Source organism: Macrobrachium nipponense, chromosome 10 (genome assembly GCF_015104395.2).
Source record: "Macrobrachium nipponense isolate FS-2020 chromosome 10, ASM1510439v2, whole genome shotgun sequence".
Taxonomy (NCBI): Eukaryota; Metazoa; Arthropoda; class Malacostraca; order Decapoda; family Palaemonidae; genus Macrobrachium; species Macrobrachium nipponense.
Genome location: NC_087204.1, coordinates 31,191,882 through 31,206,881, shown reverse-complemented (window position 1 = coordinate 31,206,881; position 15,000 = coordinate 31,191,882). Strand labels below are relative to the sequence as shown.

The window sequence follows — 15,000 nt, the reverse complement described above, 5'->3', positions numbered from 1 at the left end:
ACCTCAATGTCGTGCACCTTGTGAGCGAAACCAATGAAGGATTCCACCTCTTTAAATTAAAGTAGCAGCTAAATGCTCCAAAGACTTTATTCAATTTCCCCTTTTTCCCTGCTGTCTCCAACGAGGTACTTTTGGATGGAACGCCTCCCCATACGATTAGGATTCGAATACATAATGGGAATCGCAGAGTCAGGAAATAAAAGGAGAGGGAATAACACAAAGGACTGGGAACAGAATTTTATCTGGTTACGTAACTAGAGGAGAGAGATGAGAGAGAGAGAGAGAGAGAGAGAGAGAGAGAGAGAGAGAGAGAGAGGTCTGTAGATTGTTAAGAAGTAAATATCGTTCTTTCGCTAGTAGCTAATATACTTTGAACATTGATATAATGTAGGTGCTTATATATATATATATATATATATATATATATATATATATATATATATATATATATATATTATATATATATGTGTGTATAGAGAGAGAGAGAGAGAGAGAGAGAGAGAGAGAGAGAGAGAGATTGTAGATTTTTAAGAAGCAAATATCGTTCTTTCGCTAGTAGCTAATAATATTTTTGAACATTACTATAATGTAGGTGCTTATATATATATATATATATATATATATATATATATATAATATATATATATATATATATATATATATATATATATAGAGAGAGAGAGAGAGAGAGAGAGAGAGAGAGAGAGAGAAAGCCTACTTTGCAGTCCCTAAAGAACCTTCTCCAGTTCCAGACACGTGAAATTACAACCCTGACCTAAGTTTAAAGAATTTATATAATCTTGACCGTGAGGAATCTTTATCCCTTTATCATTTGGCACCTAAAGTATCTCCCCTACCCGAGAAAACTTTAATTTATATTAATTTACTTTCACTTATCATTTATCTGATGATAACTTTCCAAAATTAACATAATATTTCATTTTTGTCTTAGGTATAGATTTCAAAATAGCTTAGTCATGAAAAATGTACTTCGAGGAGTTTATATATATATATATATATATATATATATATATATATATATATATATATATATAATATATATATACAATTTGTTATCATTTCTTTTATTATCTAACGATTATTATTTTTCACACTTATGTTATCTATTGTTTGTGACTGAGATTGTTATCTTTGTCGTTGTTGGAGCTATGGTTGTCAATCTTATATTCGTTATTGTGCTTTAACTTTAATAACTTTGATATTAATTAGTACTTCATGAAAGTTTGTACATCGACCAGATAAATAAATGCAAAAGAGGTTCTTCCTCTCGCGCTAACGGCGCTATACATTGAAGGCTATCTTCAGGACATCACAATCCTCATGACATTATTTATGAGATTGTAAGCTTCGTGACGTCAGTTAAGACGCCATAAGTCTCGTGACGTCAAGAAGTAAACCGCGTAATCGTCGTTGAAGACTCAATTAGAGCAATGGCGCCATTACGACGTAATGAGTCTGATGACGTCAATACAGACCTCTCGCTAGAAGATTGAAATTAGTCGAAGGATTGGGATGTGATATAAAGAAAGATAATAAGCAAAGAAAGAACGTACGAACAAAACTGAGTGAACGAACAAAACTAGAGAGAGAGAGAGAGAGAGAGAGAGAGAGAGAGAGAGAGAAAGCAACGACGTAAGAAAAAAAAAATTACATCCATTCATAAATAGTGACCCGAAAAAGGACTTGCAAGATGAATCAAAAGAAGAAGGAAAAAAGAATAACTGAGACTGCAAGCACCGGGCAAAAGTAAAAATAAGAAACATGAAAATTTTGAAAGTTGATTGGCTAGGGTTAGGAAATCGGATCTAGAAATAAATAAAAACGGATGAAGAGTAAAAGAAGGAAGAGAGAGAGAGAGAGAGAGAGCTGAAATAAAGGGGAAATAACAAAATTTCATGAGTGAAAATGTGATATGAGCGAGGGACTGAAATCTAATCTGGAAAAAGCTGAGGAGGAAGAAGATAGGGAAAGATGAAGGCAAAAACAAGGAATCAATAAGATAAGTTACTAATAATAATAAACTCTATTAATCTAGTTTACTTTATTTGTTGCTCGATCCTCCAGGATTAATACTCCTTCTAAACCTTATGAATTGCTATCATTAATTCACAGCACCCGTGCATCTGGCATTCAGACCCGTACCTGACGACGCTCCTGATTGGCTAGTTATCTGATAGTCATAGAGCCGGATACTTGCCAGTCTCTCCCAACCATCATTGAGTAACCATCTCCACTCCGACCTCTCCTGACGAACATGTCTTTCTAAAGTTATAACTTTTGAAAGACATGTTCGTCAGGAGAGGTCGGAGCGGAGATGTTTACTCGATGACGGTTGGGAGAGACTGGCGAGTTTCCAGCCCTGTGACTGGCTGATCACCAGCCAATCGGGAGCTTCGTAAGGGACAGGGCTGGATGCCTGATGAACAGCTGCTTTGAATTGATTATAGCACTTGAGTCCTCTTCAAAAGATATTTTTCCACTTTTTCAAACAGATTCTGCAGCTTTTCCTTACTACTATCACCAATTAAAACCATATCATACGTCAATTGCCTGTCTCTATACCCAACATACTCGATCTCACATCTGTCTCATCCGGAAATTCTTTCATGACTGCCCATAACATCTTCAAAATAGCAAAAAAAGAAGAAGAAGAAAAAAAAATATTGTCTCGATGTGTGTGACAATGTTTGTTGGAGAATCAAATCCACAGTTATATATATGTTCATATATTTAAAGCTAAATCAGTACAGACTCAAGCAAGCTATCTGTATAGATTTATCTTTAAGTATATGTAATTTACATTACTGTGGATTTGTTTCTCCATTTTAAGACTCATGCTGATATGGGTGTTTTTTTAAAAGTTTTGTATGTTATATGTGACTGCGTGTGTGGTGCGCATTACACCTACACATGAGTGTATCAGCAAAAATCTATCTACCAATATTAAAAGCCACACTGGTGAACACTGTCTATATAAATAAAGTTCATCAATGGAAATATTGAAAGTATCCCTTCCGTGTGGGGGTATTGGCAGTGGCGAAAACAATATGAAAGTAAATAAATGGAACATGGGAGAAATTTAGGTCCACGAAAGGTGTCGTATTTTACCTCTGACCGAGAGCTTCCTCGGTTGCTTTTGTGCCATGAGAATTTCGTGTCAAATAACCATAAGAAATAGCAAGAGGGCACGAATCTGAGCGAGCAGAGAGAGAGAGAGAGAGAGAGAGAGATAAACTGTGTAGAAAGGATGTTTAAATTCTAGCGCGTGAGGAACCGCAAGAAAGAAAAGTGATACAGAAAGGTTATTTAAAGTTCAGTGCGTGAAAGAGAGAGGGAAAAAGAGAGTGAGAGAAGATTAAATAAAGAGAGTAAAAAAAGACAGAGAATGAGAGAGATGGAGATTAATTTTTGCTAAAAGTTAACTGAGAGCACAACAATATTACATATTTTAGTAAAAGCAATGTATGTATGTATGTATGTATATACGTACACACACGTACACACACACACACATACACACACACACACACACACACACAACACATCTCTATATATATATATTATATAATATATATATATATAGATAATATACATATAATATATAATTATATATATATATATATATAGCTATATAGATATATATATCTATATATAGATATATATATATCTATATATAGATATATATAGATATATATATATATATATATGTATATATATATATATATCTATATATATCTATATATATATATCTATCTATATATATATATATATATATATATATATATATATATCTATCTGATATATATATTGTATATATAGATATCCTTTTTAATTTACTATATACATATATATAGATATTTGTATATATATATATATATATTATATATATATATATATATATATATATATATCATAATATAAATATATATATATAAGATATCTCTATATATATATATAGATATATACTATATATATATAATAGGATATATATATATAGATATATATATATATATATATCCAATATTCTTCTGTATAGACTATATATATAATATATATATATATATATAATATACTTATATAGATATAGATATAATATATGTATGGACTATAGATATATAATCTATTAGATATCATAGATATATATATATATTTTTTTGCTACCCCCCCTATATATATATATATATATATATAATACATATACTATATATATAGATATAGATATAATATATATATATATATTTATCTATATATATATATACATTTATGTATATATATTTACATCCGATTGACAGTATATTACCCAATTTATATGACTGGTAGTGGATTCCTACTTCTTCATTTGACAAGGAGCTTGACTTATATAAAATTATATTATATTGTTTATTTTACTTTCCCACAAAACCATTCTTTTACTGGACTTCAGTGCCAGTTTCCATAACCATCTTCTTTACTTTTTCGCAGTTTGAGATTGAGGTGAAAGCAGATTACCGTCCATTTAATGTTTTAGAAGATTACATATAGATGGAAGAGGGCATTTAGATATGAATATGGAAAAGTATTTCATTTGGTTTCAATGGATTTTACACTCTTGGTCGAAAACAGACGGATAGACAGTGAGACGGACAAAGTGTCAGACACTTCGACAGGTAATGGAAAAGATTAATTTTCTCTGTTCAGATGCATATTTCTATTAGCGTCTTCACAGCCCACCTGTCTGTGCCTTGCAAAGAGAGAGAGAGAGAGAGAGATGAGAGAGAGAGAGGAGAGGAGAGAGAGAGAGAGAATTAAAAGGACAATTTTAAATAAAACCATTCGAAGGAGTACGAGAGAGAGAATGGCAGAAGATATAGTAAAAGACAATGCACAAAGCATTAAAAGAGGGAAAGATTAGCTGGTAAAAATCCTGGTAAAAAAAGCTGTGAAAGGCATGTAAAGCGCAAAACCGAAAAAAAGGGTAAGACAGAGAGAGAGAGAGAGAGAGAGAGAGAGAGAGATTGAGAGATTAGAGACGGAACGTGATTCGAATGAGAAGGAATCTCATTCCGACGCCGTAATGACATTTCCTGTTAATGCACTCGACGGGCTGTTTGCGGGATGGAAATTCTCTCTCTCTCTCTCTCTCTCTCCTTGTGGAAATTTGACTGGAGTTCTTTCGATCGGCTTTGGCTCCCCACACACCGAGAGGAAACAATGGAGCAAATAGTTGGTTCAATAATGTAGGAGAAGTAAGTTTACAGCATACAAGAAGAGAGTATATACACGCACACACACGCACACACACACACACTATATATATGTATATATATATAGATGGTATGTATGTATGATAAAATATATATAAAGAATATGACATTAAAACCTCGGTGCAATCCCTGCCGTTATTAAAGCACAAACGAAGCGAGAAATCTCAGCAGACCACAAAGGCAAAATTTTCATAATAAGATTCTTAAAGAATCATAAAACCGGTCGTCAGAAAAAGCAATTGGGAGAGAAACCTTTTCACAGTGATGTTTCATAAGCCCAACATGACGTCAAGAGTATGCGTATACTGAGATGTAAATAAGTACACACGCGCGTGTGCGTACAGATCGGCTTTCTCTACGCACGCCTCGCCGAAGACGAAATGATTGACTGATATCATTGTTACGATACTAAGGCTGATGGAAGGTTCGGTGGAATCAATTTTGAATTAGGGAGCTTAATGTACAGGCGGTTAATTGAGAGGCTCTGAATGCTTCATTTCTACGTTAATAGATTGGATATTTCCTTAATGGATTGTTAATGAAGCGTTTTCTCTCTCTTCTCTCTCTCTCTCTCTCTCTCTCTCTCTCTCTCTCTCTCACCACTTGTGGAACAGTATATGTCCCGGTGAAGAGGTGCGTTCAGTCTCTCTCTCTCTCTCTCTCTCTCTCTCTCTCCCTTATCACTGGTGAAACCGCAGGGCTTCCTCAGGAGGCGTTCAGTCTGAGTCATAAGTCATATCATACATATATCAGCCTGACCATTGAATGATTGACTTGATATAAAGTCGACTGTGTCAGCAGGTAGCAGTAGCTAGTGTGGAAGAATAGGGGCTTGAAGCTTCATCCCAAAATAGCGTAGCATAATTTCTATACGGAATTAACTTTTTCATTTGATTTTATTTTTTTGACTGATTTGATATTAATAAATTAATAAAAATGCATAGATAATCAAACGTAATCAAGACAAACCATATAACAGAATATCTAGGAGGATGTTCATGCTTAAAGGGATGTGTTTCATATCTAATTTATTTCGTTCAGAAAAAAAAAAATTAAAAATCAAGAAATAAAACCAACTTTGAGCTGACGCCTCGGGAGTAAATTCAGTTTACAACATAAAGGATTATTCCTTTTAATAGTTTTACAACAAAATCTTCCATTACTTTCCACCTACAAAAATATTACAAAAGTTAGAGCCAAATTGGACGTGGCTCCCCGAGGGAATGTTTGATGAACAAAGTGTAGTCCTAAAAGTTGGTAGGGTAACATTGTACCCTTTGAAATTCGGGAGAGCTTTGATCAACAGGGAACTGGTAATAGTTCGGAAAGTTCTCTTAACGTCAGTCAAGTTTTAATCCATCGATCTCTGCTACTCTCGTCGGCTTCAAATTTTTACTGGTTTGTATGTTGAGGAAGATTCTAAATCTTCAGAGACCTCATCTCGTCAGTTTTCTACCCCATCGATGTATCTTTCCGAAACAGATTGTTTACAAATATCCAAAAATATCCTGAGATCTCCTTCCATAGGTGTATGAATATTCAAAAGCCCCGAAGATCTTTGTTGCCTGGATATTTCTCTGTTTCTCAAATCATCGAGGCTACTTGGACTTGTTTATGAACCACATTCCTATTAGTAATCTGAATTTTTCAGAGTTATTCTATTCCAGGTATTCTTTGAAGTTCAACTAACTAAATTCAACATGTTCAAAACTATCTGAACCCTGCAGAGACCTTCAAGAATCTATATTCATTTATTACTTGGCTTTTTATACCATTAGTTAACGTTTTTGATCGTAGTAATTCCAAAGAAAATTCCAATTCAATTAAATTTTTCCCCCAAATTGAAAGTGACATCTCGCTGGTAGTGTGAAACACTGTCTCTTAGAATCCCCTACAAAATCTACTGTACGGCTTCCATTACAGCCGTTAATGAGAGAGAGAGAGAGAGAGAGAGAGAGAGAGAGAGAGGGAGAGAGAGTTAGTTTTACAAGGAGTTACAAGGATTAGGATGTCTCAAAGACTTGTTAGTCCATCCGAAGAGACATCGTGTGCTCACTAATCTGTAGGAGCAGGTTTTACTGTTCATTCACAATGTTCTGATGATTTTGTTTAGCCTTCTTTTAAACTCTTCCACACTTCTGGTGGCTGTTTATTCCATGTGTCACATATCTTGTATTTGAAGAAGATATGTTGTATTTCGTCAGTTCTAGTTTCCATCCATTATTTCTTGTCTGGTTTTCGTTTAACGTAAATAGGTTACTGTCTACTTTTGTTATGCCTTTCAGTATTTCAGGCTCTCTAGTCGTCTTTGGTAACTTATTTGCCTGATGGATGGAATTAACTTTGTGGCTCTTGCTTGTACCCCTTCTAATCTATTTATGTCCTTCCTTTGTGTTGGTGACTAAAACTGTACTGCATATTCAAGATGAGGTCTAACTATTGATGTGTACTGCAGCACCATTTCCTTAATTTCTCTTTATGTATCCCACTAGTTTCTGTGCTCTCTTTTCAGCTTTTATGCACTGTTTTGTGGATTTTAAGTCCTTGGTAATAGTGACTCTAAGGCCTCCTTCTTGTTCTACACTATTTACGTCATTCCCGAGCAGCATGTAGTTGGCAAGACGGTTATTTGTTCCTATTTGTAACACTTTACACTTATCCAATTTAAAATGCATTTGCCATCTCTTTTACCACTCTCCTATTTTCTTTTGATCATTTCTTAAACTTTCTACTGTCTTTGGGTCAGCTGCATTTACACCTAGTTTGGGGTTATATGTGATTTGCTCAAGGATTCAAGGTACTAAGGCATACGGTGTTTTGAGAGAGAGAGAGAGAGAGAGAGAGAGAGAGAGAGAGAGAGGTGGTGAAGAGAGATTACGTGTGGATTCCCTACATCATGTGTTGCGCTCTCACGCTTCAAAAGCAAATGGGCTTTTGAGAGAGAGAGAGAGAGAGAGAGAGAGAGAGAGAGAGAGAGAGAGAGATTTATATATAGTGGTTCCCCATCGTCCCTCAAGGCAAAGAGGCTCACATCACAAGGAATATATAGAAGATAGGCCTTGTAAATTTCGGCAGCCGATAACGTGTGCAGAACGCTCTGCAATCCTCAGGGAGAACTGTATCTAGGTCAGCCATACATATATAGTATGACATGGTATCTCTATTCAACATTTATTTTGGTGCATCCTTTAGGTGCGTTTAACTTTGTTTCATTCCTTGGAACGTTTCCTTTTATTTATTCATACATAGTTTTTTTTTATTCTTCTGGGATGACGCAACTTGATTATATATAGTTTTCATTTACGTCTCAGTACTTATTTAATTTTGTTATTTTATTTTCTAAGTTATATATATATATATATATATATATATATATATATATATATATATATATATATATATATATATATAAATATATATATATATATATATATATAATATATATATATATATATATATATATATATATATATATACACACACACATACACAGGTGTAACACGAGTTTCTGAAATATTTCGAGAAATGAAAGAAAAGGTCATTCTGAGCAGAAAATGCTCTATAGATATATGCATTTTAAAGCTTCGTTTATCGGTGAGGCACATTTTTAAAATCATTAAATGGCTAAGTTTGAGTTACAAGAGCCAGATTCTTTATTCAAAAAAGAAAACAAAATCGACGATTAGGCTGATGCAATGTGAATAGAATACTTCCAAATCAATGGTATTATTCAGATACTGAACAAACGGGAAAAATGCAAGTATCATTGAAACCTTCTTCCTATCCGTCAATGGTATTCACTGGAATCCGATGAAGGCGAGAAAAACAAGCCGACTGGAACCTCCCCTTCATCAAAGATAGACCTATTCACTAAACACCTATTAAAGATTTAAAACTTAATTTGAATTATCTCTCGTTCTCCATCAAAAGTATTCATCGCACACCAGTCGAAGGGAAAAACACACTTAAGAAAATACTTCTATCTCTGTCATATGAAAAAGAGAACATTATGGAAAATTCACTTTCTTCAGTCTTTCCTGAAAAAGGTAGTGCAAATATTCATGCAGTAATCGAATAGGTGTAAAAGCTGATGTTGTTCAAATTGCATAACCTCCCTACCTGCCTTCCCTCTTACTGTCATTATCAATCAATTACCATAGGCCTAGTCCTGACTCCTAATTCAACAATTCCGTGAAGGAAAACCAGTTATTTTAAAAATTCGCCTTACCGATAAACGAAGCCGTAAAATGCTTATGTCTATAGAACATTTCCTGCTAAGAATGACCTTTTCTTTCATTTCTCGAAATATTTGCATAAACTCGTGTTACACCCTGTGTGTTTATATATATATATATATATATATATATATATATATATATATATATATATATATATATATATATATATATATCTAGTAGAAGTTTATGACAAATATTATATATATATATATATATATATATATATATATATATATATATATATATTTATATATATGTATGTATATATATTATATATATATATATATATATAATATATATATATATATATATATATATATATATATAATTCTTTGAAATTTATAACCGAAATAAACAAATCCGAATATTGTCACGACCCTGGAGAAGAGAGAGAGAGAGAGAGAGAGAGAGAGAGAGAGAGAGAGAGAGAGAAGTCATGACCTGAACCCCAGTGATTAAATCCAGATTATGCAAAGGATTTTTTATAGGTTTTCCCGCTTAACCAAATATTATGGCTCTTCACCTCATAGACATAAATAGTGGTAATCCCCCTTATCTCGCGGTGCATTGTGGGCACTGACAGCATCGTTGGGAATTTCGCCGGGCACTTCCTGTTGTGTTTTCATGTTTATGTGCATGTTTATGGGCGCTCAGGCACACCTGCATGTTTGGGGAGGTAGCCGCGTTAACTTGTTTGGTCTGCGGCAGTGTTTATAATTCTTGCTGACGGAAATGGCTGCTGTATTAGAAACTTCTTTCTTTATTTTTTTCCTTCATCTTCTTGGGTACGAAGAGAGAGAGAGAGAGAGAGAGAGAGAGAGAGAGAGAGAGAGATTATTTAAGACCGAGGCGCCAGTCTCCCAAATTCAGCAAAGTGGAGAGGCAGGTAACGTTAACAGGATTCCTTAAAAGGAAATTCGTTCACTTGGGTCCAAAAAGTTCATTTACCTTAACGATCTTATCATGAATCCGCATTATCGGTCTCTTTCCTAGAGGGAACTTTTAAATGCAACATACCGCATTTCTAAATTTACCTAAACGTGAATATAAATTAGGGTTGTGCAAAATACAAACTTGTAAGGTCTGTGAAACATAAAAGGGGAAATAGTTACTATATTAGTGTTGGGCCTAGTGTTGTCAGATGAGTAGATAAGAAATGGAAACGTTCAATATAACTGTATTTCAAGTGTTCTAATAAAGCAAGAGCATTTATTACTGAATATGATTTTTTTTTATTAAAACCCACAGTACAGTAGAGATTATTTGATATCTATCATCTAAAGTTTTGGCGCTGCAAGAAGCTCCCTATCACTGCATAGGCCTATCCCTCCCCTTTTCATATAGGACATTGCATCGTGCTCTTTTGAAATACGGTACATTCATTCTGATAAATCCTGCTTGCTGACACGCTCTCAGGTGTCTCGTTCAAAAGTTTGTTGGCTTAACTCGGAGTTAGGTTGTTCTTTTCTATTTGTTTTAATAAGAAACTCCCGAAAATAGATATTCAAAACTTTCATGACTTCCAAGAGCTTTGTCCAACTTTTTCATTGGATCGAAAGACTGTGTTTGATAACTTTGGATGGGATGCATATCTTTTTTGAACTTGCCGGCTGACACTCGGAAAAAAATATCTCCCTCTCCTTTTCTCTCTCTGGTGTGAAGTAAGAAGTTTCAACAAAATTACAGATATATATATATATATATATATATATATATATATATATATATATCTACATACTATATATATATCATATATCATATATATATATATATATATATATATATATATATATATATATATATATATATATATATATATATATATATATATATATATATATTCATGTCACTGAAATCTCGACTTCTTCTCTGTGCGTTGGTTCGATTCCACGAGAGGACGAAATTATTATAAACTGAAAAAATTACCCTTCGGTTAACATATATGAAACTATATTAATTCCGAGGTAGAGCGAATTTGTAGCTTAATGCATATATTATATACATATATATTCCTTTTTTACTTCAACCCGCGCCCCCCTACAGATTCTTGAGATTCGGCGGCACAAGAAATGCAAATGGGAGGGGCATCATTCACAAGAACTTGACCGAGGATGTCTCTCTTGCCGACAGGAGATCTCGCAAAATTTTCCCTGCATTTTTTTTCTCGCGAGGAATTTTGCGGCAGATTTTGGACACTGACGTCTTTTGTTTTTTTTTTTTTTTTTTTTTTTTTGAACGTGCGTCTCTTTAAATTCAGTATGTTTAGAAGTTGTTTTCAGGTTTTATAATTCCTTGTTGACTATGAGGAATTCAGTTTTGTCTAGGGGTAGATTTTATGGTAACAATTAATTAATTAATAGACTTTACTCCTTTCTATATCAGTTATGTAGTTAGCGCTTCATTGAGTATCCAGTTCCCGTACTTGGCTGCTTTCTTCTTGGGCCCGCAGGACTGCGACTTTACTACTACTACTACTACTACTACTACTACTACTACTACTACTGCTACTACTACTACTAGTAATAAAAATAATAATAGTTTTTGTACATAAATACGAGAAGAATTTCAGCAATTTTTAAGGCGACATGCATACATATATGCATATACATACATACATATACACACACACGCACAAACATATATATATATATATATATATATATATATATATATATATATTATATATATATATATATATATATATATATATATATATATGACTGGTAAAAATGTTCTGTTACAACAGAATTCATCTAATAAAAGGAGCCCATAAAAACACCAAATTATAGAGAGAAAAATACTATATTCCAGAGACTGCTGTCTCTCTTTTCAGGTAGATGAATGAGAAAATTTGTACAGAAAAGGTGGTATTTATACCAAGAGGTCCATCCACAGGTAAGCGAATTTAGGTCACCCCCGCTGATAATCTTCCTATAATCTTCTTAAGCGTTGGTTGAATGAAAATCCTGTCGATCACATCTGAATCCCATGCTCCTTTTGAGATGTTGATTACCTGCCTCTCTTTTATTAAGGCCGATTCCATCATTTGACTCTTGTACCGGCAGTTGCTATAAATTATATGTGACAAATTCCAGTTTATTCTATGGTTATATTCATTTATATGGTTGAAAATAGCTGAGTTCTGTTGTCCATACCTAACTGACTGTTTGTGTTGTATTAATCTCTGGGGAAGTGATTTTCCCATAAATCCGATGTAAGTTTGGTCACAGTCCAGGCATGGGATTTCATAAACCCCAGTGTCCTTGGGGGATGTGTTTTGTTGGACGTTAATCAGGGATTTGGCTAAGGTGTTTGAGTTGGTGAATGCAAAAGGGTTAGGTTTTCCAAGGGTCTGAGTCACCGTCGTAATCGTGTCCAGGTGAGGAATTTTGATTTTATTGTTGGGTGTATCTCTAGTCTTGTCTTGAGGGAGGTCGGTAGAAAATTACGTTTGCTTTGTGAATTGCTTTCTCAATTATATGGTCAGGATACTTTAAGTACGAAAGGTGCTTATGAATAAATTCAAATTCTTTTTCCAGGAAATCTGGGAACACACACACACACATATATATATATATATATATATATATATATATATATATATAATATATATATATATATCTATATATATATATATATAATATCATTAATATATATATATATAATATGTATATATATAATATACTATATATATATATATATATATATATATATATATATATATATATATATTGATGACGCAATCTACCCGTAGCAAGGAAGAGGGAGAGAGACGAGAGAGAGAGAGAGAGAGGGAGAGAGAGAGAGAGAGAGAGAGAGAGAGAGAGGACACTGGAGACTCTCGACCTCTTTCATGCTTTCTGTTCCTCTTAATTACTTATGAGTTTGATAGGTCATCTTGTGGGATTACAAGAAGGGATGGGGAATTACGTGGCTAGCATTTTCATCTCACTGTAAGGAATACCATACTATAAATATATAACTTAGTTTTATATACATAGTGGGATATATATATATATATATATATATCTATATATATATATTATATATATATTACATATATACATATATATATATATATATATATATATATATAATATATATATATATACTATATATATATATATTATATATTTATATATAAATAAAATTTAAAATAAAAAATTCTATTTATATATATATATATATATATATCTATATATACATATATAAATATTATATATATATTATATATAAAACTTGTTTATTTATATTGTATAGGTGTTCCTTATCAGTGAGATGAAAATGCTAGCCACGTTAATTCCCCATCTCTTCTTGTAATCCCACAAGATGACCTATCAAAATCATAAGTAATTTAGAGGAACATAAGCATAAAAGAGGTCGAGAGTCTCCAGGTCCCCCCTCTCTCTCTCTCTCTCTCTCCCCTTGCTACGGGTAGATAGCATCATAATTTATATCCTCCTTTCCATATCTGGCATTACACCTTACTGGAATATTTACTTTTCGATTCTATGTCTTTTTGTTTAATTTTTGCATCCATTTTCCTCGCTGTCTTTTCACTTTCCTCCTCTCACTTTCCCACACGTTTTCTCTCTCCCACCCTTCCCTTCCTGCTTCGATATTCTCTTTATTTCCTTATTCCTTCCGACCTGTTCGTTTTGAACATTTTTGTCGGTCCTTTTTGTTGGCTAGAGTTTCTTCTGCACTATTCTCTTATTTTTTTTTTTTTTGTTTTTTTTTAATACTGGTCATTTCAGAGCTTTGAAACGGTTCCTCTATTGTGCTTATTTATCGTATCCTGTTGCTTTTATTTTATTTTGTTTCTCTCTCTTCTCTTTCCTTTTATTGTCTTTATCCTTTTCGATGTCTTCGCAGTTCTTCCACTTCTTATTTTCGGTATTATTTCCTCTCCTTTCTGTACGGTTTCATTTTTTTTCATTTTTCTTCACTTTGAAACAGTCGTTTCCCCCCCTCTTCCTTTCTGGCTTTATTCTTCACCTGTTTATTCTTATCGTCTCCTTTGAAGGTTGATGAATGCTTAGGAACGGCTCCACTATTTTCATTCCTTCCTTATCGGAACATTTCTGGCACGAAACCCTCTCTCCCTCCTTCATCCTATTCACTTTTCATCGTTATTCTTTACACCTATACCTGCCGATATGCCATTTCCTCCTCATTCCTTACAGACATTTCCATCACCATCGCGCTCTCACTAATTAACGCTTCGCAACGGCTTCCTACTTTTTTCGCGGCATTCCGGCATCGCTTTCTTCTTCGAGTTGTTCTTCGCTCCTTTCACCTCTCTCCTTAATCCTCCTCGTTCTTCGCTTCTTTATCTACGATATGACTTCCTCTCTCTTAGGTGGGTTTAATGCTCCTCCTCCCTGCACAGATGGCATTTTCCTCGTTCTCTTGTCCACTTTTAACATCTCTTTTTCTGCCACCTCCTCATTTCCTGCTTCCGTTTCTTTTCCGTTATGCCGTGAATTTTGGCTGGT

General features: G+C 33.7%; 1 protein-coding gene across 1 annotated transcript in view; it reads left to right on the top strand.

The window, feature by feature from the left end:
• Positions 1-15,000, top strand: part of LOC135223945 (uncharacterized) — a 56,197-nt gene that overhangs the window by 5,241 nt on the left and 35,956 nt on the right. Inside the window, exon 2 of the mRNA XM_064262866.1 lies at positions 11,885-12,021. Within this exon, the coding sequence (XP_064118936.1) occupies positions 11,885-12,021 (137 nt within the window). The remainder of the gene's footprint in view (positions 1-11,884; positions 12,022-15,000) is intronic.